The 22,950-nt window shown below is 31.7% G+C and overlaps 3 protein-coding genes across 7 annotated transcripts; 2 read left to right on the top strand and 1 right to left on the bottom strand.

Annotated features, from left to right (window-relative positions):
- The first annotated feature begins 2,660 nt into the window (after positions 1-2,660).
- LOC111293312 (vacuolar iron transporter homolog 5-like) lies at positions 2,661-5,706 on the top strand. The gene is made up of 2 exons (XM_089767289.1): positions 2,661-3,021; positions 4,318-5,706. Exons 1-2 carry the CDS (start codon positions 3,019-3,021, stop codon positions 5,221-5,223), a joined length of 909 nt encoding a protein of 302 aa, XP_089623415.1. The 5' UTR covers positions 2,661-3,018; the 3' UTR covers positions 5,224-5,706.
- A 5,177-nt stretch (positions 5,707-10,883) lies between these two features.
- LOC111291675 (AT-rich interactive domain-containing protein 3-like) lies at positions 10,884-16,701 on the top strand. 3 transcript variants are annotated; one of them, XR_016345766.1, is made up of 13 exons: positions 10,884-11,151; positions 11,325-12,090; positions 12,192-12,231; positions 13,112-13,164; positions 13,423-13,468; positions 13,871-13,963; positions 14,230-14,334; positions 14,505-14,556; positions 14,642-14,717; positions 14,839-14,905; positions 14,985-15,068; positions 15,215-15,307; positions 16,237-16,701. XR_016345766.1 is itself a non-coding variant. In XM_022883536.2 (13 exons), exons 2-13 carry the CDS (start codon positions 11,360-11,362, stop codon positions 16,333-16,335), a joined length of 1,506 nt encoding a protein of 501 aa, XP_022739271.2. In that variant the 5' UTR covers positions 10,884-11,151; positions 11,325-11,359; the 3' UTR covers positions 16,336-16,701. The 3 variants fall into 3 exon arrangements, 1 of the variants encoding a protein (XP_022739271.2); XM_022883536.2 differs by having other exon boundaries at positions 14,985-15,035; XR_016345767.1 differs by lacking the exons at positions 15,215-15,307; positions 16,237-16,701 and having other exon boundaries at positions 14,642-14,776; positions 14,985-15,035.
- Positions 16,702-17,301: 600 nt separating this feature from the next.
- On the bottom strand, positions 17,302-22,301 carry PP7 (serine/threonine phosphatase 7). 3 transcript variants are annotated; one of them, XR_016345768.1, is made up of 6 exons: positions 21,517-22,256; positions 20,947-21,441; positions 19,614-19,760; positions 18,189-18,275; positions 17,783-17,890; positions 17,549-17,580 (listed from the first exon to the last, which is right to left on the bottom strand). XR_016345768.1 is itself a non-coding variant. In XM_022883539.2 (5 exons), the coding sequence occupies exons 1-5, from the start codon at positions 22,066-22,068 to the stop codon at positions 17,500-17,502; spliced, it is 1,383 nt and encodes a 460-aa protein (XP_022739274.2). In that variant the 5' UTR covers positions 22,069-22,301; the 3' UTR covers positions 17,302-17,499. The 3 variants fall into 3 exon arrangements, 2 of the variants coding, with proteins under 2 accessions (XP_022739274.2, XP_089622929.1); XM_022883539.2 differs by lacking the exon at positions 18,189-18,275 and having other exon boundaries at positions 17,302-17,580; positions 21,517-22,301; XM_089766803.1 differs by lacking the exons at positions 17,549-17,580; positions 17,783-17,890; positions 18,189-18,275 and having other exon boundaries at positions 19,703-19,840.
- Positions 22,302-22,950: the final 649 nt, after the last annotated feature.

Here is a 22,950-nt window from a genome sequence, read left to right as displayed (position 1 = left end):
CTGAGGAAGACTTATTTGATAAATAATCATTTTCTTTCATTGGTTGGATGAGATGAAAGAATTTTGTGAAATGGATGAATTATTAGCTGCTGTATCGTTACTTATATGAGGTTAGCTTATAAATACAAATATGCACATTCAATATATACTAAGTTAGTATTAGGGTATAATACTAACCAGTAGTGTTGATTATTATCGTGTAGCTTTCTGTATAGAAAGTTGAAGGAGAGACAGTTGATGAACAGATTTAAATTCATTGACCCCAACTTCATTAGTGACCAGAGTGGCACAGTCGTGTATCATGCTAATCATGTGATCCTATGCATGAAAAGATCGATTGATTATTATTTGCTCCCGTATAATGCGCAATAAGCTATATTCCAACCTTAATTACTCCAACCTACTCCATTCTATGATCTAATGCGTATTCTGAGTATATCATTGTTATTATTTTGTAGTCATCATTGGATGTTTATTGTGATTGACACCAAATCCTTAACGACATACTTTCTTAATTAAGTTAATCCAATGGCGATGCCTAACCTTGATATTCAAAATTTTATAAAGAGGTATTATAATACTTTATTATATTATATATGTTCTATTTTTTCATAAGAAATTTTATTTATGTTCTCACTAATTTTTTTTTTCAATTTAAGGTAATATCTGCATTCAATAAGAAGATAAAAAAACCGAAATGGGTGTCATTACCGGTAAATATCAAATTTATTCTTTTAATGCTGAGTTTGTGTAAATAAATATTTTCTAAATTGGCTCAATTTAATTTTCAGGTACCTCGTCAATTCGATAATATTGAATGTGGATATTATGTCTTTCATTTTATGTGGGAGATAGTGTTACATGATTTTATGACCACACCATTCAAGGTTAGTATAAATTTCATAAACTCGTTATATATTCAAAAAAATAAAATGGTACATTATGTTCCAATTTCTTAACATTTACTTATGATATTTTTTTTAGTGGGAAGGTAAAAAAAGCTTCACAGAAGAGGAGCTGGATGAAGTCTGTAAAGAATGGTGTGATTATGTATTGTCATTTATCAATGTTGATAAACTTTCGAGTTAGACATTGTTGGTTGAATGTAAATATATATGGAATAAATTGTTATAATGTTTTTAACATGCCATGTTGAATGAAAACTTTAAGTTTGTACATTTGGGGTATTGGTTTAATATTATTGTTATACTTAATATGAATATACTATATGTACTTATTAAATTACTGAGTATGATTATTTCAGAAAAGTATATTAATATGGCAACGTTATCAGTTTTAATTTCGAGTGTATGGTCAATTTTTTGAAATACAACAATGTTCATTATGCAAATTCAAAAATGTAATTCATTGTATTAGATATATAAACTAAATGTTTTCTGGGCATAAATATACAATTGACAACAAACATTTTTCTAGGCATAAACCTACAATTGACTTCACATATAAAGTATAAATTATGTTTTTTTGATGCAATTAATGAAGGCGTTTTTAGCAAGAAAATACATTCAATCACCCCTAACAAAAAACATTGAAGGCGTTTTTTACCAAAATCACCTTCAATAATCCCTCCAGGAAATTATTGTTTGGAAAATTAAAGGCATTTTGGGCAAAAAATACCTTCAATAATACCAACTAAAAATTAATCGAATGGATTATGAAAGGTGTTTTCGTATGGGTAACGCCTTCAATAATCCCAACAAAATGTTTATGAAGATGTTTTTAGATATAGTCGCATTTAATAATCCGACCATTAAAATTTATCGTTGGGAATATTAAAGGCATTTTCGAGCCAAAAACGCCTTCAACCATCTCATCCAAGTTTTTTTTATGGAATATTGAAGGCGGTTCTTACAAAACTGCCTTTTAAAATTTCAAAAAAAAAATTTACTGATTGGATTATAGAAGGCGAGTTCGACCAAAAATACCTTCAAGAGTCGACTCCATATTTTTTTTATCAATTATTAAGGCGTCTCTCCACGAAAATGCCTTTAATATTCTATGAAAATTTTTTTAAAGCAATTGGTGAAGGCGTTTTTACCAAAAAATGCCTAGAATAATCAATAACAAATAATCTGTGCCTAAACCCAAAAAAAAGCTAAAAGATGGATCGAACTAACAACTTTATGATAAATATCCGTATGATCTAAACAATTTGATAAGCTTAATATTGAAAGAATTTTTGCAAAAAATAAATTTAATAAACCGGGAGAAATTGTTAGTTTGAATATTAAAGGCGTTTCTTGTAGACAACGCCTTCATTAATCTCATATAATTTTTTATGACGTGATTAGTGAAGGCGTTGTCTGCCAAAAAACACCTTAACTATTCAACGAAACTTTTAATAAAAAAATATTCAAGGCATTTTAGTTGAAAAACACCTCTAATATTAAGTATTGGGTGACGTTTATAAGTAATAATACCGCTATTTGAATATTTAATGACGTTTGGATAATAAACGCTTAAAATTTTATAAAAACACAAAACCTAACGACGTTTGTAAGTAAAAGATCGTTACAAAACTGCTGCTAATACGCCATTTTACTGTAACGCTTGAAATAAGTTCAAAACCAATCAATTTTGAACTTATTAAATAAGATCTCTGTAAGGACACTTAAAAACCCAATCCCTATTGAATTCCCCCGCCCACGTGTGTTTCACTCTTCCCAAATTTTCTCCCTCCTCCCTTAATTGTCTTGATCTTCCCATTCTCGCTTCTCACCTCATTCTCAGTTCTCATCCCCTTACCTTTTTCAAAATTTGTCCCCTCATCCCCATAGTTTCAATTCCCACACTATTCTGGATCATCTTGTTCTCACCTCAATTTCAGTTTTCATCCCCTCATCCCTACCAGCCTTTGCCCTTTAGCAATAGTGCATCAGCAGGCAGCATCAGAACCTCTGAAAGGCTGAATCATGGACGGCTCTCGCTCTTCAATCACCAGTTTTTGGATGTCGACTCAAGAATCGATACCCATTCAAGTTTAACAAAATCAACAAAATGGTAATTTTAAGTTCTATAGTTTCTTACCTTCAAATCAATTATTTTGTTTGATGAATGATGATTGAAGCTGAATTTGAGAGTGAATTGGTGGTATGATATAAATTAAAAAAAAGTTGATAGAATTTTCTCTCATACTTCAATATTTTTGTCAAAGATGATAAGAACAAAGTAACCAACCAACTTTACTTAGTAAATCACGGAGTTTCTTCGTCTTGGCCTCCATCAATGCAACATCTTTCAGACGGTTAATGTCATATGAAACTGCAGTCAGAGAGAAAAAATGATGAAGCATTAGGTAGTGGACAAAAGAAAAAGAAAGAGAGGAAAAATAAAAAAGAAAAAGACAGAGTAGGTAAGGAATGGCTTGAAGAAGAAAAAGAAATGAGGGATTAGGTATATGACTGAACAAGAAAAGAAAAGAAAAAATAAAAGATAAGCTTACATATGGATACCTTAGATGAAGATGAAAGGAGAGTTGAAATGAATGCAATTAATAATATGTACTATTATATATAGTGATAAAGTATTCCATCTCTCCCATACTACCTGTGTGTATTCCCATTTTGAGAACAGCGCGCTGATGGGATGGCAATGATCCCATAATGAGAGATGAGTTTGAGCTCAAATTTAAAAACTGACCACATCATTACCAAATTAAATAACCAGTCGATCAATGTTGTTGGTAAATTCAAATATTCAGCAAAAGAAAAAAGAACTTTTTAGGTACCATAATTAAAGAAAGATTAATTAAGATTAATATATTTTATTTTGATCATTTTTATACAAGGTGAGTTCTTTTATTTAGTCAAAGTAGTGCTTAGTTAGTAACAATTAGAAGCAAAAAACAAAAACAGCAGCTAGATGCTTAGGCAAGCATCTTACCGTAGATATGAACGAGGTAGGTACGAGGCCGAGCCGAGAAGAAGGAAATAAACAATCTTTCAAGGGCGGCTAAATTTGGACTAAGAGTATGCTCCAAAGCGGTTTTTTGCTAAATATTCAGAAGCAAAAAATGGTATTATAGTATAGGAGCTGTGATGGGGGCGTCATATAGACAACAAAATCTTATAGACCACAACGTCCCGGCTCCCCCTTGTTTGTAATCTTTCGCGGCACCACCTAAGAATCTCTATATCCTAAGAAACCCTGTTTTGAAGGAATGTTATCCCCAGATCCTTGTCTAATATATATACCTCCACGTGCTCTGAGTGTGTCTAATCATTGGAAGCCACACTCCATACACATTCCTATAGGTATTTATCTCATAATAACTCTTCTCATATGGCTTCCTCTCAGACAATTCAATCGTGTTCTGAGCATAAGATTGCTGTAGCTGATGAAACCTATCAGTGGATGGAACGTGAGCAACGAGCTCAGTGGCTTCGAGCAACCATTCTAGGAGCTAACGATGGGTTGCTTTCGACCACATCCCTAATGCTTGGTATAGGTGCAGCAAAAGATGATAGAAGGTCCATGATCCTCTCTGGACTAGCTGGAGCACTTGCAGGTGCCTGTAGCATGGCTGTTGGCGAGTTTGTTTCTGTTTCAACCCAAAGAGATATTGAACAGGCAGCTTCTGCCTGCTGCACTTCAAAAACTGACACAGGCATGCAAGATGATCATGTCAAGAAGCATGATATGACTTCCAGTCCGACTACAGTTAAAGCAAGCAGGCTAACAGAGACAAACTTTGGCATCTTAGATGCCCTGACTTCTCCAAGGAATGCATTATGCAGGAACCTGACCAGTGAGCGTACAGAAAAAATGTCACCTTCGGTTGTAATTGTTGAGCCAAATTTGCCCCAAGGTTTGTCTCCCAGTAGGTCTCCTATAATAAAAGTGATGACCGAAGATTTAAATAATAAAGCAGTAGGAATATTGATGCAAGATCATCACAAGGAAAAAGGACTGCCTAACCCGTACAAGGCCGCTGCTGCATCAGCTTTGGCATTTTTATGTGGGTCAGTTGTGCCTCTGGCATCCGCTGCTTTTATTGCACAAAATGTTATTCGGATTGTGGTGATTGCAGTGGTTACATCTATAGCTCTTGCCTTCTTCGGGTGTTTTGGAGCTTATCTTGGTGGCTTACCAGTTAGCATGTCAGCAGCGAGAGTTGTGGTTGGAGGGTGGATTGCGATGGCAATTACTTACGGTTTGCTTAAGCCCTTCGATGGAGATCATGTCGGCAGCGGCACTGATTAGGGCTATCTGTACATAGTATAATAATCTTCTTTTATGAATCCTTTTAACGGATAGTTTAATTAAGAAATGAGACACTGAAAGAGATTAGAATAATTAAGAAAATATATATATTTTGAAGAAAATTGAAAATATGAATAATGACCAGATGGTATGGGAAGATGGTTATCATTTAATGCCTCTCCCTGTCACACTAATATACCTGCGCTATACTCGCACATTGTCCTAAGTTAAAATTTTTTTTTCGTAGTTATTATATTTTTTAAAATTTTATTTAATTAAAATTTAAAAAAAATAAACGAAAATGATACATAAATATTTTAATTGGCTTTTTTTTCCCATAAAATTTATCTACTAAAAAAATAAAAATTTAAAAAACTAGGAGATCGAAAAAATAAAATAAAAGCAAGTGAAAAAAACTAAAAAACTAAAAAATAAAAGAAAATAAAAAAAGAGCTTATAGAGCGTGATATATTGACACTTCAAATTAAGTTTAGAATATTAAGCTTTTAAATTAAAGTTAAAACATGACTTTGTTAATATAGCATATATGTATCAAATTAAATAAATTATAAAATATATACATTAATATATACCTTGAAATTGGTTAGAACAAAATCTCATAAACACGCTTCTTACCCAATATCGTTTCTTTTATAAAAAACTCAATCTGTCTTAAATTAATCCTGATTTAAAAAAAAAAAGTCCTTATTAGATCATGATGGATCAAAACCAGTTACATATGATTGTTTTGGCATCACTATAAGAAAATGAAAGATTAGTGATAATTTTGTAGTGACGTTTTACTTACAAACGTTGCTAGTTTCTGTGTTTTTATAAAACTTAAAACGTTTATTATCAAAACGCCATTAAATATTCAAATAGCGGTGTTTTTACTTATAAACGTCACCCAAGACTTGAAATTAGCGGTATTTCTCAATTAAAATGCCTTGAATAATCCTGCCTTAAAAATTTGAGTGAATACTAAAGGCATTTTTGGCAGAAAATGGCTTGAATAATCCTGTTAAAAAAATTGATAGGGAATTACTAAAGGTAATTTTGGCAGACAACACCTTCAATAATCCCCTCATAAAAAAATATATGCAATTATTAAAGGTGTTTTCTACAAAAAAAAAATCCCTTTAATAATTCCACCAAAAAATTTTACAGGCTTATTGAAGATAATTTTTTTGTAAAAAATGCCTTTAATAAATATTATATCAAAATTTTAGGATCGTACAGATGTTAACCATAAGGTGGTAGGTTCGATCCTTCTCTTTAGCTTTTTTTGAGTTTTTACAGAGATTATTTGTAATTGATTATTCTAGGCATTTTCTTGGCAAAAACACCTTCACCAATTGTTTTAATAAATTTTGGAGAGAATATTAAAAGCATTTTTCACAGAGAAATACTCTTAATAATCTATAGAAAAAATATGAAACCAATTTTTGAAGGTATTTTTTGTTGAACTCGCATTTTATAATCCAATCAATGAATTTTTAGCTAGGATTATTAAAGACAGTTTTTGTCAAAAACGCTTTCAATAATTCATAGACAAAAGTTGAAACGGATTCTTAAAGGCATTTTTGGCTCAAAATGCCTTTAATATTTTAGACGATAGATTTGAATGATCGAATTATTGAAGGTAGTTTTTTTCTAAAAACGCCTTCAATAACATTTTATTAGAGATTATTTAAGGCATTATCGGTAGGAAAATGCCTTTAGTAATCCATTCAATTAATTTTTAGTTGATATTATTAAAGGGAGCTTTTTTTAAAACACCTTTAATAATTCATACAAAAAAGTTGGAATGGATTCTTGAAGGCATTTTTTGCCTAAAAGGCCTTTAATATTCCATACAATAAAATTTTAGGTGGGATTATACCAAAATCGCCTTCAATAACATTTTGTTAGGGATTATTCAAGGTGTTTTCTTGTTAAATATGCCTTTAATAATCCATAAAAAAAATATGAAATTAATTCTTAAAGGCGTTTTTAGGTGAAAGCGCTTTTAATAATCCAATAAATAAATTTTTAACATAAATTATTGAAGCTGATTTTTTTCAAAAATGCCTTCAATAATCCATACACAATATTTGGTACAATTCTTGAAGGCATTTTTTTTCTCAAAATGCCTTTAATATTTCACATAATATATTTTTAAGTGAGATTATTGAAGGCGATTTTGGTTAAAAACACCTTCAATAACACTTTGTTAAGGATGATTCAAAGCATTTTCTTGCTAAAAATGCTTTTATTAATCCCATCAAAAAAATATATTTGATATTGTATATGTCAAGTTAGTTTTAGATTTATACCCAAAAAACATTTAAAGTCAGTTGTATATTTATGCTCAGAAAACATTTGGTTTATATATGTGATATTATGAATTACATTTTAGAATTTACATAATAAACATTGTTGTATTTAAATAAATTGACCACACATCCGAAATTAAAACTGATAACGTTACCATATTAATATACTTTTATGAAATAATCATACTCAATAATATATTAAGTATATATAATGTATTCATATTAAGTATACCAATAATATTAAATCAATACCCCAATGTACAAACTTAAAGTTTTCATTCAATATGGCATATTAAAAACATTATAACAATTTGTTCCTCATATATTTACATTCAACCAACAATGTCTAACCTTAAAGTTTATCAACATTGATAAATGATAATACATACCCACACCATTCTTTACAAACTTCATCCAGGTCCTCTTCCATGAAGCTTTCTTTATTCTTCCACTAAAAAGAAAATCAAAAGTAAATATTAATAAATGAGAACATAATATACCTTTTTTTATTTTTTTGAAGCTATAACGAGTTTGTGAAATTTGTACTAACCTTTAATGGTGTGGTCATAAAATCATCTGACACTATCTCCTATATAAAACGAAGGATATAATATCCATATTTAATATTACCTGGTTGACGAGGTACCTGAAAATTAAATTGGGTGGATTTAAAAAATATTTATCTACACAAACTCAGCATAAAAGAATAAATTTTACATTTACCGGTAATGACACCAATTTCAATTTTTTTGTTTTCTTATTGAATGCAAATATTACCCTAAATTGGAAAGAAAAAAATTTACTTAATACATAAATTAAAATAACTTATGAAGAAATAGAAGATATATAATATAATAAAGTGTAATACCTCTTTATAAAAGTTTGAATATCAGGGCTAGGCATTGCCGTTGGATTAACTGAATTAAGTAAGTATGGTGTTAAAGATTTAGTGTCAATCACAATAAGCACCCATTGATGATTACAAAATAATAATAATGATATATTTAGATTATGCATTAGATTAGATTTGGGTAAGGTTAGAATAATTAAGGTTGGAATATAACTTACTACGCATTATATGGAAGCAAATAATAATCAACTGATCTTTTCATGCTTTAAATCACATGATTAGCACGATAAGCGATTATGCCACTCTGCTCACTAATGAAGTTGGGATCAACGAATCTAAATATGTTGGTCAACTGTGCACGATAACAATCAACACTACTAGTTAGTATTACAGCCTAATATAGATTATCACATATTGAATGCGTATATTTGTATTTATAAGCTAACATCATATAAGCAACAATATCAACAGTTGATAATTCATCCATTTTTTATTAGTTGAAACTAATGGGATAATAGTGTACCGTTTTATTTCTTAATGAATGCATGTTTTCTTTTCTTGACCAAAAAAATGGAAAAAGTATGTTTGAGAAATTTAAAATGATATTAATGTGGATTAGATGAAGAAGAGCATATAAGGAGTAATAAATAGCTAGGGTGGTTGGCGATGCTACTGGAAAACTTATAAAGCAATAAGCTAGCAACGTTCCATCTACTATGGCGTATTTATTTATATATTAGTACGAGATTATGATTATGATTGTGAGTGTTTGGAGGAAGCTAGTAAATATTGATTGGTCATTTTTCAAACAAAAAACTTTTATGGGCTAAATTATTATTTTAGGGTCATTATGGGTTGAGCCTTAGTTGCTTAAAGGTTCGAGAAAAAAAGTGGCGACATCGTTTCCAACAAGTACTAACTATCTATCTATCTATGTATAATGAGTTAATAACACCTATAATTCATAAAAATTGACTCAAATTCTATTTTGGTTTTTAAATTTTAAAAAATTTTAATTGAATTTTAAATTACTCAAAGTATCTTATTTTGATTTTTTTATTATGAAATTATTTAAATTGATAACAAATACCAGTTGGTATTACGTGATGATATCAACTAGCATCTAATGTAATAGATGAGAAATCAAAATATAATTTTCTCAAAGTTTAAGGACTAAAAATGAAATTATCTCAAAGTTTTATATATTTTATATATGTTTTATAAAAATATTAAATTTAAAATTATATTTGCATATTTTTGTTGTAATATAATTTATTTGATAGATTTTTGTTTTAAATAAAAAATAGATATTCAAAACTTAAAATTAAATTAAAAATTTCAAACTCCTTTTTTTTAAATTTTATACATTTTAAAAACAAAAAAAAAATTTATTAAAAATATTATTTTACTCATAAGTCATAATAAAGCATATTATTTTTTATCCAAAAATTTTATTTTTTAAAATATCAAATATCTTTTATGTTTTTCTTTTTAAATATATTTTATAAAATACATTTTATAAAAGAGAAAAAATAAAAAATGCTCTAAATTATATTTTTTATTTTATATGAATATAAAGTTTTTATATTTTTTAATAGAGAAATAAATCTATTTTTTAAAATGATCTGAAAAATTTTGTATAAATTTTTAACATGATCTAAAGTTTTTATTTAATTTCTTAAACCACTATAAAAGTTTTTACTTAATTTTTTAAAATGATATGTAATTTTAACAAAATTATTTTAAAATTTTCAACTTAATTTTAATTTTTTAAAAATCTATTTTCTATTAACAATATTATTTTATTGATTAATCATATCATATAAAAATTAAAAATATTTTAAATTATAATATTTTATAAAATATATTTGAAATATTTTAAAATCAATTTTTTCTTGAATTATTTTATCTTTTTTATTTATTTTTTGTAAAATATATTTGAAAAAGAAAAATAAAATATATTTAATATTTTAAAAAATATATTTTATGGATAAAAATAATATTTTTACTATGATTTATAATTAAAATAATATTTTTAATAAAAAATAATTTTTTGGCTTTTAAAATAACATTTAATTTTTTAAGAAAGAATTTGAATTTTTAACTTAATTTTAATTTAAAAAAAATTAGTTTCTATTAAAAAATATAACTAATAAATTATGTTACAACAAAAAATAAAAAAATATTATTTTAAATTTAATATTTTATAAAATAAATAAAATTTTAATATAGTTTTTTCTTTGATTTTTAAATTTTAATATAATTTTATTTTGATTTTTCATTAATCACATAAGATGCTAATTAACATCGGTGTCAATTAATATTTACATCAATTAAATGGTTTTATAAATGAAAAAAATCAAAGTAAAATAATTTTTAATAATTAAAAATCTAATTAAAATTTTTTTAAATTTAAAAATTAAAGTAAAATTTGGATGAAAATTTAAAAATTATAGGACCCATCTATAATTAACAACTTTGGCAATTGTGCATGTGGGCGTTGAGCGGTGGCATCGGAACACAACCGCAGAAGAAAAAGAAAAGAAAGCCTAAAGAACTGCGTGATGAAACAAAATTTCCAACTCTGGCGGTTTTGTTTTCTCTCGTCTTTCTTTCATCTTCATATATAAAATAATATTAAATAATATTATTTCGACTTTTTCTGGGAAAACTGAAGAGAATTAGGGTATCCTATAGTAAATTTTTAGGGATTAATTAGATTAGGGTTCAGGATTCGTTCTTCTTCTACATTTTTGAAAGCAGGCAAGTCTCTCTCTTTCTTCCTCGTTCTTCTTTTCGTATTTAGTGACTTTATGCAATAAATTCGTAAAGATTATTTATTGTTTCTTTTGATTGATTCATAAGCCTTTAAAATTTTAAGAGAATCAACCTTAGACACCAAAGTTGAGGTTTTTTCCATTTCATTTTCTTGTTAGGGATTATTTGCATCACCTCATCAATCGTTTCCTTAATGGAATCTACCAAGGAAAACAAGGAGGCCGAACTAGCTGTTCCAGGTGCTTCCCACTCCGATAAGGGAGACCATCCACAGCTTCACCAACATCTTTCTTCTCCTTCCTCCATGCCTTTGGACCCTAACTCCATAAACTCTCACACTGGGAATGCCAATGCTGATAACAACATACAACCGCATTCTCCGAATGACCAACCTTCACTGAAGCCTGCTATAGCAATCCCACCTAATGTGAAATCTGAATCCTGTGCTAAAACTTACTCCCTTTCTTCCTCCAATCATATTCAAACTACTGAAGCCACCATTGATGTTAAAACTGAAACCTCCGCTGCCACACCTCCTAAATTCACTACAAATCCCAAAACTGAAACTTCTTCTGCATTACATCAAAGTAAAACTAATTGTGATGGTGACCCCATACCTGCCTGCCCTAACGAACCTGAACCGCTTGCGCCTTATCCATTTTCTGATATGAAACTGGTGAAGGAGAAGGTGGAAGATGTGAAGAATGGGGTCAATAAACCTGACTTACCTACAACCCCTGTTAACAGGAACCGCAATTCCGAGCTCTCATTTCTCTTGGATGACATTCATTTTTCTGATGGCAATGAGTCAGGAACAGAAGAGGAGCAATCAGTCTTCATGAAGCAACTGGAAATTTTCTTCAAAGATAGAGGCATGGAATTTAAGCCTCCTAAATTTTATGGTGAAGGACTCAATTGCCTTAAGTAAGTTTATTGGTACTTGCATTATTGTTTCATATTTGCATCTATGATGAGTTGTGAAACTTCTATTTTACTGACATTTATTCATCTTTTACGTGGATAAGGTTATGGAGAGCTGTTACTAAATTGGGTGGCTATGACAAGGTATGCAGTGTTTTCCCTTTATTAAATTTTATAATTTTCACATGCATTGTGCAATTGTACTTCTATGAATTGTATATGGTTTTAGGGTGGCCAAGTTATTTAATGCAGTATGATTGGAGCTGGCAATTACCATAGTTTAGTAATTTCAAGGGGAATAAATTTATTTTACCATGTGCATGAAATATTCAGTTATGGCTCCAGTCCATGCTCCCTCCCCCCCCCCCCCCCCCCACACACACACACACACACACACACTTCTGTTCTATTTGGATCTTGTTTGGCATTTTGTAAACAAATTGCCTGGAAGGTAATCAAGTGTACTTTTTTGACAATATGCTGTTTCAGTGGAATGCTAGTCAATAATCTTGGTATCACCACTTTTTTGGGTGTAAATTCTTCTTAAGGGAACTATCTCTTTCATAACCTTACTTTTTCTCCTGTAATTATTCAAGGTCTTTATTGGTTTATGTTAGATTTCTGAATTACTGGAAAATACTACATTTCTACTTATAAGTTTTTGCTTTTTGAGTACTTATATTTGATTAGAAAAGTGTATACAAATTTCAGTATGATACAATATATTCACTCTGAACTCATTCCTCTCTCTCTCTCTCTCACTCTCTCACTCTCTCACTCTCTCACTCTCTCTCTCATACACAGACACATTTTTGAAGAACTTCTGTTAAGCCAAGTATGTATGTGTGTGTGTGTGTGTGTGTGTATATATATATATATATATATATACATGTATATGTATCTATCTCATGCCACTTCAATCGTGTGGATCACTCTGATAACTGTATTCTTTAAATTGAACTCTTTATACGCATTCTTTTTATTTTGCAAATGTGGATATAAACCACTTTTTGACTATGGATAGGTAACTTCATGTAAATTGTGGCGGCAAGTGGGAGAATCTTTCAAGCCCCCAAAGTAAGCAGCAAGATGCAGAGTTACTCAGTTTTGTTTTTTAGCTTGCATTTGCAAGTTTCCTTATTTAAGAAATTGATATTGTGGTTCAATTGATTATGTTTAATATCATTTATGAACTTTAGTTATTTAAGGACAATTGTTGCTTATTACAAAGTGAAAATGTTATATTTTCCTTTTTAAGCTTTCTCTCTCTCTCTCTCACCACGAAGGATCGATGATATTTATATCTTCTCTGTTTCTCTGTTTCTATTTGTGCAGGACCTGTACTACCGTTTCATGGACATTTCGTGGCTTCTATGAGAAGGTATTTTACATTGTGAATCATGCATGCTTAGGCATACAATCTTGCTTCTCATTTTGTGTTTGTTATTGTTCCTGCATGGCTCTGTACCTTTAATTATACTGTTCTCTATACCGTGCAAATTGCATTGCATAGAATTAAAAAAAAATATGGGAGAAAAGGGGCTCAACTTCCTTTCAATACCTTCCTGGTGTCATAATGGAACATCAAGTGGAGTGTCTTTTTGGTGATAGATTTTGGCATGATATGCTATGCTGTAAGTTTCTGTGTGGCTCTGTTATTTACTTTGTGCTTCACGTATATTCTATGCAAAATTGGGTTTTATGGCTTGTTTCCTTCATATAATTGAGACAGTTCTTATGCCATGCTGTACATAATTTGTTTATGGTTTTTGTGCTTGTTCAGGCACTCCTTGATTATGAAAGGCATAAGACACGTGGGGGTGAGCTTAATATACCTATTGCTTCCCAATCAGAGTCTATGAATGTTGATAACCAGGTAAATCTTTCTACTATCAGATTTCAAAAAAAAAAAAAAAAAGAAAAAAATATGGATTTAGATTGTGGCCAGTTTATGTGTGTTTAAAAGTATTCAACTTTATGCAATCCTGTTTTCCCAACCTTATCTGTTTGAAAGTTGTATGGTGATCTTTTATTCTTTGCAAAGCTTCTTACCTTTTGCATCTCTAATTAGAATAGGCTTTGTGAGGTTTATCTTTCTTAATTATATCTTCCAACATTCTTTATGATTCTGGTTGTAATTAGGCTTCACGATCTGGTAGAGCACGAAGGGATGCAGCTGCACGTGCTATGCGTGGTTGGCACTCACGTCATTTCCATAATGGTGAAGTCAGTGACCCTATAATTAAGGTGTGTGTGAAAGTTGAGTGTGCAATTTGTCTCCTCTATTTTTCCTATTCATCCATAAAGTGGGAAAAAGAGGGAAATAAGAGCTATGCTTCTCCTTTTCCAGTGCATTTTCAAGCGTAATCTTTTGATCATTATATAATATTATATTGCAATTTATCCTTTTATTGTAGAATAAGAATTCTATTTCTCTGCAAAAGCGTGAAAAACAGCTTAAAAGCCTAGGTATGTCCTTTAAACCCGTTTTTCTTTCTGTCTTTTTGAAAGCTGGTGAAGATTTATGAAGCTGGATTCTCGTGTATTAATGCAGGTTTGCTTAAACGTAAGAAACCATATTACTTGGACCATGCTGTCAAGGCTGCACGTTCCAAAGTATCTAAGGCACAGTTAAGATCCATGTTATATTTTATGGGTTTTGACTATGAGCTTTAACAATTTGTTTGAGGTAAAATAATTTTGTGTAGCTCCTTTGGATGCAATATGTTGACTTTATTCTTAATTGGCCAGTGTGGAGACAGAGATAGTTGATATTGGACCCCCAGCAGATTGGGTTAAGATCAAAGTGCAGAAAACTGTAAGTTTCTATGCCCCTTCTCTCCAGAAATGACGTGTATTTCTGGTTTTTGACTGTTTGAGCTGTTCTGGTTTTGCAGAAAGATTCTTTTGAGGTCTATGCTTTAGTTCCAGGCCTTCTTCGAGAGGAGGTCAGTAGTCAGTACACATACCCTTAAAACTATGTATGGTTGTCATCTTCTTTCATGAATTTTGATCATTGAATCATGAAACTAGTTAAAACTTTTTTTTTCCTGGTGATGAATTTAATACTAAATTTCCGGACTGTCTCTATGGAAGTTTTTCTTATGTGGTTATCTTGCAATTTTAGGTGCGTGTTCAATCTGATCCTGCAGGGCGCCTAGTAATAAGTGGTGAACCCGAACATCCAGACAACCCTTGGGGTGTCACACCATTCAAAAAGGTATGTACTATACAAGAAGCTAGAAAATAACATATTCTAGGATGGCAAGAATATTCTAATTGCTTTATTAGCAAGAATAAACTTTCCATTGTCTTTTTCTGGATGTCATTATTATGAATATATTTATATGCCGTGTCTTATTCTCTTCTGTGAGTTTCACATCCATGAGGGTGAAATGAAAAGATTTTAAAGTTGACTCGTATTATTTATTTCATATAAAAAACAGTTTGAAGAAACCCTTGTTTCCTGTTTGCTTATTCAGTCCAATATTTTATCAAAATTGACTAATCCTTGAAATATATTGGTTCTATTTCATTTTTTCTAAAAAAAAAGAAAAATTAATATCAAGATACTTTAAACTTCCCAAGAGAACTATTGTATTTTGATTCATCCGTATAAACATCCTTCTCTCATTCATTTAGCTTTTATTTGAAATAATTTTTTTTCGAGTTAGTTCAAAGTGCCAGTTAAGAAATTAATCATTTTATTTGTTATAGACATCATTTTTTATGGTAGATTTATGACCAGTCAGACTCAAATCTGCTGTTCTAGCCAATGTTAGGGACAGTCTAGAACTTTTCCGAAGTTCTTTTACACAAATTCTAATTTTATTGTGGCTGTGATGCCACTGCCCTAGTCATTCATCAATGCTGTCATTCTACCATTGTTACTCGCATTAAACCACTGTTGTTACTTTGCAACTAATAGTAGCCAGGTGCTGATCACAAGCTAGCACTATTTCACGTTGGAATTATTATTAAAATTGGGAAAGAAATTTGATCGTGGCTGTGATGCCACTCGTCACTCTTCACTCTTCCCCCCTCCCCCTCCCCCTTTTTTTTCTCCTTTTTTTAGAAAATTGTTTTCTACATTTGATAAGTAATTAATTAGCTCTTCATAATGCCGAAAAATTTGTTTTCTGATGTTAGGTTGTCAGCTTGCCCTCAAGGATTGACCCACATCAAACGTCAGCGGTGGTGACCCTTCATGGACAGTTGTTTGTACGTGTTCCATTTGAGCAAAGCTGACCGGTGGAATTATGGTGTGTGCTCCACCAACTGGGTGAAGAGGTGAGGGAGGGTGACTAAGATTAAGCCTGACTGCCAGGGGCTATTGAACGCAAAGTGTGGTGCTTTCATGCTTTGCCCTGCCTCCGCCGCTCCATTCAGGAATCGCCACAATTTTTAATTACGAGCCTTGTGTAGTATTTGATTGTCGTTTCTAACGTTACTGTTGTTTCGCATATGACACCATTTAGTTTAAGCCCTTTTTTGTTTAGTGTATATGAGATATACATATTACATGCACGTTATCATTTTATTCTTAGGGGAAGTTGTACGTCGCAGATTCTATAGATGTTCTTTTCCTTTTTCATGAAATATCTTTATCATTTACCACTGGTAGTAGGTATTTGTTAGTACAATAAAAACCGTAATCTGAGATAAAGGACTATAGATGTTCTTTTCCATTTCACGAGACATCTTTTTATTGACTACTGCTTCTAGTTCTGTTTCAAGTACAATGGAAATCGTAATCTGAATGGAACTGCAATTTCAGATAAAGAAACGATTACTGATTTTATAGATTTGTTTTTACTTTCAGGAAACATCTCTTTGATTGACTACTGCTATTAATTTTTTTTAAAGTACAATGGTTATTGTAATCTGAATGAAATTTTAATCTGAAACTTGAAGTAAGGATTGTAGACATTAAAATTTAAAATTTAAAATTGTTACATTTTATCTTTTAGGAATAACTGTATAAATTAAAATTGAATTTTTGAGTTTTATTATTAGTTTTTATGACAACGAGATGACGACAATTGTGGCAGATCCCATTGTAATGTTCATTAAATCCCATGTCTTCAGATATGATGACAACTGCACGGCACTCTCCTCTACCCTTTCTCCAATAGATTCTACAACGGTACGACAATTACCACCATACCCTGTCTACTATGCTATTTAACAAAAAAATAAAAAATGACTCGGTAATACAACGAAATAATCATTTCTTAACAGTATTTCAGAGTAGAAAGGTTGAACAATTAAACAAGATTTCTTGAGTTGAAACTCATAACATTACAAGCAGCTAGAAAGTTAAGGAAAATGCTTCTCGATGCAATATATAATTAACACCACAAAATAATGGGTAATTATACAACTTTCAAAACTAATGAACGAGTCTGAACATTACAAGGCAGTCACCATTGATGCCAAGTCCAAGTCTTCATCTGAATCAATCACGTCCTCATAGTCATAGTATGCATTGACCTGCATATGAGGTTCCATTGCATTAATTAGATGTTCACAGAACATAGTTTGATCAGATAAGGGTATCCTTTCCATCAACTAGCAAATCTAAACCCATTAATACAAGCAAATTTTGGTCTTTCAAGTTTTGTGTTAGAAGGTTGGGATTAGAATGCTTAAATATATTATTGGTGTTTACATTTTATAAAAGCCAGTTTGATACCTTTGGTCTTGGGGCTATTGCTTCAAAACTATGGAATTCAGGATTATCAAAATCAGGGGGCTTCAGTACAACATATGCTCCTTTGTTATTGTATCTCTCTTCTGTTGCCTGCATTGTAGAAAGAAAAAAAAAATGAATTGTGGCTGATCCAAGAAAAACGCTAAAATCTGCTTTACCAGTCAAATGTCAACAGATACAAGATACTCAGAGAACATGAGACTCCCATAAAGAATATATTGTTCTTGTTCCTACTAGGATTTCATCCAAAGTTTCCTCTATATTTAACAATGGTGTAAAATAGATAGTGCACTTAAGTTGGCATGATTTTATCATAATTTTGCAACTAAGCTATCCCTGGATCTTTATCAGTTATCAGAAATATGTCACACACATTTATTGCTGTTACCTTCGTCCATGAGTGATGTTCGTATCAACAGTGCAGTAAGCAAATAAAATTCCACACCCTTGATTCTCCTACGTCAAAACCAAATTTCTCCAAAGAAGGCAAACAGAGAGAGAGTTCAAAAATCTGAAAGTATTGCCAAACTAAAACTGCAGACACTGATCTCTTTTGTATTTTTAACCATTATTTTAATACCTTTAGGAAGTAAAAATCATGCATAAAATAAAAGTCAGACTATATTACACCCAATAAACAAATTGATTCAAACATAGGGCTTGTCACATATATTTTGTATCCACCACTTCATGGAAATATGATTAAGAGAAATTCTACACGACAAAAATATGGCCAACAATGAATGGTGGAATTCAATGTTAGGCAACTATTCTAAGAACCAACATTGGCAAGAGATGAGTGTAGTTGAGATAAGATAGCTATAATGGATGAGCTGGTATACAAGAAAAGATAGGATTAATATTTTGTATCCACTACTTCATAGTAATATGATTAAGAGAAATTCCATATGACAAAGATATAAGGCCAAAAATGAATGCTGGAACTCAATGTTAGGCAACTAAGAGCCAATATCAGAAAAAGATGTGTAGTTGAGATAAGATAGCATACTGGATATGTTGGTATCCAAGAAAAGAAAGGATTAAAAATGAGTGCAGTTGAAGAATCAAGGAAGCAACAAAACTTGAGTATAAGATAAAGGAGATGCAGGGTTAAAAGGACCTTGCTCTTAATGATCTACACAAGATATGCTCCTAATAGAGCACAATGGCAGAAAAAGGTTCTTTTTGTTGCTAATTACTTTGTATTAATAGGTAATAACTACATCCGTTATACCAAAAGTACAAAATAAAAAAGAAAAAAGTTCCAAAGCATTAACTCATTCTACTTTAGTAATTCACTTGAGCAAGACAAACAGATACCTCAATTATACAGACACACAATACATATCAACCTAGGTATATCAAGTTTCTGTCAATTTAAAATATGTATACACTTTTGAGATTTGATGCATTCAACAAGATCACTAATCCACTTCAAATTTAACCATGTCCAAGTTTATGATTCTACCATATATTGACTAGACCTGCAGAAACAAAACAGCCTTTTACTTCCAATATGGAAGCCCAAAGATATATTTACAGGCATTCAAACCTCCTAAAACACTTCAATGATATCACACAAAGATATCCTATCTTAAACACCACATATAACCACAAAAAATAAACAAATAAATAAATAAGTAATACAGAGTCTAGGTACAAATCGACAGATAATATTTGAGAGGATGTTATAGATGAAACTTAAGCCAAAACAAGTACATAAGTTGTCATTTGTCGTAGAGAATCAAAACCAGAAGCCAGGCATTTAAATCTTGAGGGAAAACAAGTAAACAATTGAAGATAATGAAGATACCTGAAATTGTGGGTAGTCAGGAGCACTAAACAGAGTTATCAACTTCCCTGACTCCACATCATGATCTATGGTGTATCCTTCATCCATTCCTGCAAGACCAGGCCTCTTTTCTCTTGCATCAGGGCCTTCATGTGATCTGATGATTAGCTGATGCAATGGCAGCAAACAACAACCACACTATCAATATTTAGCAACTCAATACAAGAGCTAGCTCCTATGGTTAATAGCTGTAATGAACAATAGCCGATTATAAAAATTGAAAGAATCACTGTAACACATGACTTAAATTTCACTCAAACTATTAAAATAATATCAATTACAGTCAAGTTTATTGAACAAAAAGAAAGACATAGTTTGAGAAGCAATAAGAGTATACCAGTTAGTTTTTACATCAGTTTTTACATCATCAAGTTACTATCTTACTGGTACTCTTAACACACTTACACCCAACGTGCAAGTTTTGACAGGCAAGCCCTATGAACTCATTCACCTAACTAGCACTATAGTAGATATGCATGTTCTAATAATATCCAGATGTGGACTAATAATAAGCATCATCTGCCTACATATAACTTGGACAGGCAATTCTCAACCAGAAAATCTGATTACCATTTAAACAATGCATTCCATCCCGGATTTACATTGAAATCTTGGCCAAAAATGTGGATAAGATGGTGCTTCAAAATTGTCCAGCTCATACCAGAACCACTGCCAACTCCACTCTTTCTACAACCTAATATATTAGGGTCAAAACCTAATTTGAAAGAAATATTCCATGAATTACCCACGTTTAGGCATGAAATATAGCTTGTCCAACCTGAACTGCATTCTGCTGCCATATTTTTTCCACCCTTGCATCTTATTGAGATAAACAGTATTAACTTTCAGCAGTCACTAACATAACTGTATTTCACAGCCTTCAATTAGAAAACCAACATCCATGGATTATCAAACCTTTGTTGATAGAAAACAATTAATGGTTGTAGTTTCCTCTCATACTAAATTACAGATTGAATGCATGACTTTAAAGGATGGAAAACACCTAGGAACATCTTCAACTGGAATAACAGTAAGTTAGATAACATTCCCTTTTTTTCTAAAAAAAATGTAGAACTGATAGAAACATAAATAGCATGTTTACAGAGAGTTAGAGAGAAATAACAGAGTTAGCATCCAGAAAAATATCAATACCAACCAAATATCAGACTGCTTAAATGTCTCTACTAATGTTAGATGAAGAGTAGAGGCAAAAGAATTAATTACACAAAAACCAAATTAACTGTCAGATTTAACCACAAAAGCTTTAAAAAGAAAAAAATAATTATGATATTACCTTTAGTTTGAACTTCTTTAAGAATTCCTCAGTGCAGTCGGGACCCCATAACAAGCCAATACCTCTCTCCTTATTTGGGGAAAGACCTGGGATCATTGATGGATCTGACCATAGCACATCACCAGGAATCAAATTCAATCCTTCCCATGGAGGATCAAGGACTGATCTTCGAGCTTTAGATAATTCCTCCAAAGAACCAAGACATAAGGAGTTAGGTTCAGGGTTGAGGCTTATCCTACGATTCTTCTTTCCTTTAGACCTCTTTGAAGGGGTGACAGGAATGCTGCGGAAAAGGCCCCCGTGAGCAGTATATACACGCTCAGCAATTATAGAGGCCAAAGGTAGTCCTTCGAAGCAACCCAAACATTTCCTATACACATGCTTACCTTTATCCCCATACTTTGTCAGAACTTCCTTCTCAAATCCATAAACAGAGGTGCAGTATTTGGATTCATGATTTCCACGAAGGAGATATACTCTATGCGGCATGAAAACCTACAAGTATATAATATCTTATCAATTCTACTAGAACAAGTGGATTTGTGGAGAAAATTTGAAAATTGAAAGTACCTTCCATGCTAGCAAGACCAAGAAAGTCTCAAGACCCCAAGCTCCTCTGTCAACGTAATCCCCATTGAAAACAAAGATACGATTTTGGGCTGGAAAGCCAGTATCTTTGAGGAGGAATAGAAGATCATGCAATTGCCCATGAAGATCGCCAACCACCACAACCGTTGAATCGGAGTCGAGGGTCTTGATTTGGAGACAATTGGGTTCTTTGTGCAGGATCTTAGAAGCGGAAAGTATGAGGGCATCAAAAACGGGAACAGGAAACACGGAGGGGAAGGCCGAGGGGGGCAGATTTCTTGAAGACCACTCCAACGCAGACATGATATGCTGGATCCACTCAAGGCTGAGCTTGCCATCAGGGGGCCAAGACAGAGGGACCGGAGCAGCCGAAGGGGGTGGGGAGGGCGAGGGGGAGGGATTGTCGCTGGAGGTGACAGTGGTGGTTGTGATGGTGGTGGTGGTGGTGGTGGTGGTGGTGGTGGAGGGGAAGGCATCCGCATCTCTTGCATTTGGACTGATAATAATGATCCTATTACCGTTATCAGATGACATTATAGTCTTTTTTGTTTTTTTCTTTTTCTTGGAAAACTGTTGTTTTTATTTTCAGATGAGAAACTATTTCAGAAAATGGGAAGCCCTAATTGGAACTTGGAACATACAAATATAAGACTAATACAATTCAAGAATTGTGTTCTTTTAGCTGATGACCTGACCGGCAATCTCCGTGGTCGTTTATGGATAGCCTTTTTTTTTTTTTTTAATTTTTAATATACTCCAACGCTTTTATCTAATTAACTACAAGTTTAACTCATCTTCAATTCGTAATCTTTAAAATTTTAACCTACCATCTTTTATTCTTTAAAATAAAATTTTTTTGTACTTATAAAAAAATAAATGTTGCCGGGAATTGCAATTACTTGTGCAAATAGGTTCTTAGTGCCGATATACAAATAGAATAATGAATGAAATAATATTATATTTCTACTTCTAAAAAAAATTATATTCTTACTTCTATGTTTGTGTTTAGATGTTTAAGTTAGAAAACAAAAAATAATAATAATAAAAGCTAAAGAAATTAGGTAAATAAAAAAATAAATGATTTATTTTAGTCAGAAAAGAAAAAGGGATATTTATATTTAAATTGATGTAGCTAAGTTTGGCATAACATGGAATAAGTATTGGTTGATTCATTAATTCATCTTAAGCAATAGTTCTACACATCAATGTCTCATTAATCTCAGCTAATACAACAATAGATAAAAATTTAGGTACAAAACAGAACATTTCAAAAGTAGATAAACTGAAAGAAGCACTAGAACCGATGTAGTTTCTTCACTTTCTCGCCTTGCCTGAGCATCAGTACATATATTTACTTCACGAAAAAAATGTGTCATCGTTTTCAACATCATCCTGCAATCACAAACAAGGAAATTA

The sequence above is a fragment of the Durio zibethinus genome, chromosome 10 (genome assembly GCF_047325235.1).
Source record: "Durio zibethinus cultivar Kanyao isolate XHJ-2024 chromosome 10, ASM4732523v1, whole genome shotgun sequence".
NCBI classification, from domain to species: Eukaryota; Viridiplantae; Streptophyta; class Magnoliopsida; order Malvales; family Malvaceae; genus Durio; species Durio zibethinus.
This window is presented reverse-complemented; position numbering and strand designations above follow the sequence as displayed.

What these genes read in the sequence shown, in the direction of transcription:
- LOC111291675 (XM_022883536.2), top strand. Translation starts at nt 11,360, where the DNA reads ATGGAATCTACCAAGGAAAACAAGGAGGCCGAACTAGCTGTTCCAGGT. An exon ending in CTATGAATGTTGATAACCAG is followed by an intron (nt 13,964 to 14,229) that starts GTAAATCTTTCT and finishes GGTTGTAATTAG; the next exon opens with GCTTCACGATCTGGTAGAGC. An exon ending in GTGTCACACCATTCAAAAAG is followed by an intron (nt 15,308 to 16,236) that starts GTATGTACTATA and finishes TTCTGATGTTAG; the next exon opens with GTTGTCAGCTTGCCCTCAAG.
- PP7 (XM_022883539.2), bottom strand. Translation starts at nt 22,068, where the DNA reads ATGTCATCTGATAACGGTAATAGGATCATTATTATCAGTCCAAATGCA. An exon ending in TGGTCTTGCTAGCATGGAAG is followed by an intron (nt 21,442 to 21,516) that starts GTACTTTCAATT and finishes ATATACTTGTAG; the next exon opens with GTTTTCATGCCGCATAGAGT. An exon ending in CAATAGCCCCAAGACCAAAG is followed by an intron (nt 17,581 to 17,782) that starts GTATCAAACTGG and finishes CCTCATATGCAG; the next exon opens with GTCAATGCATACTATGACTA.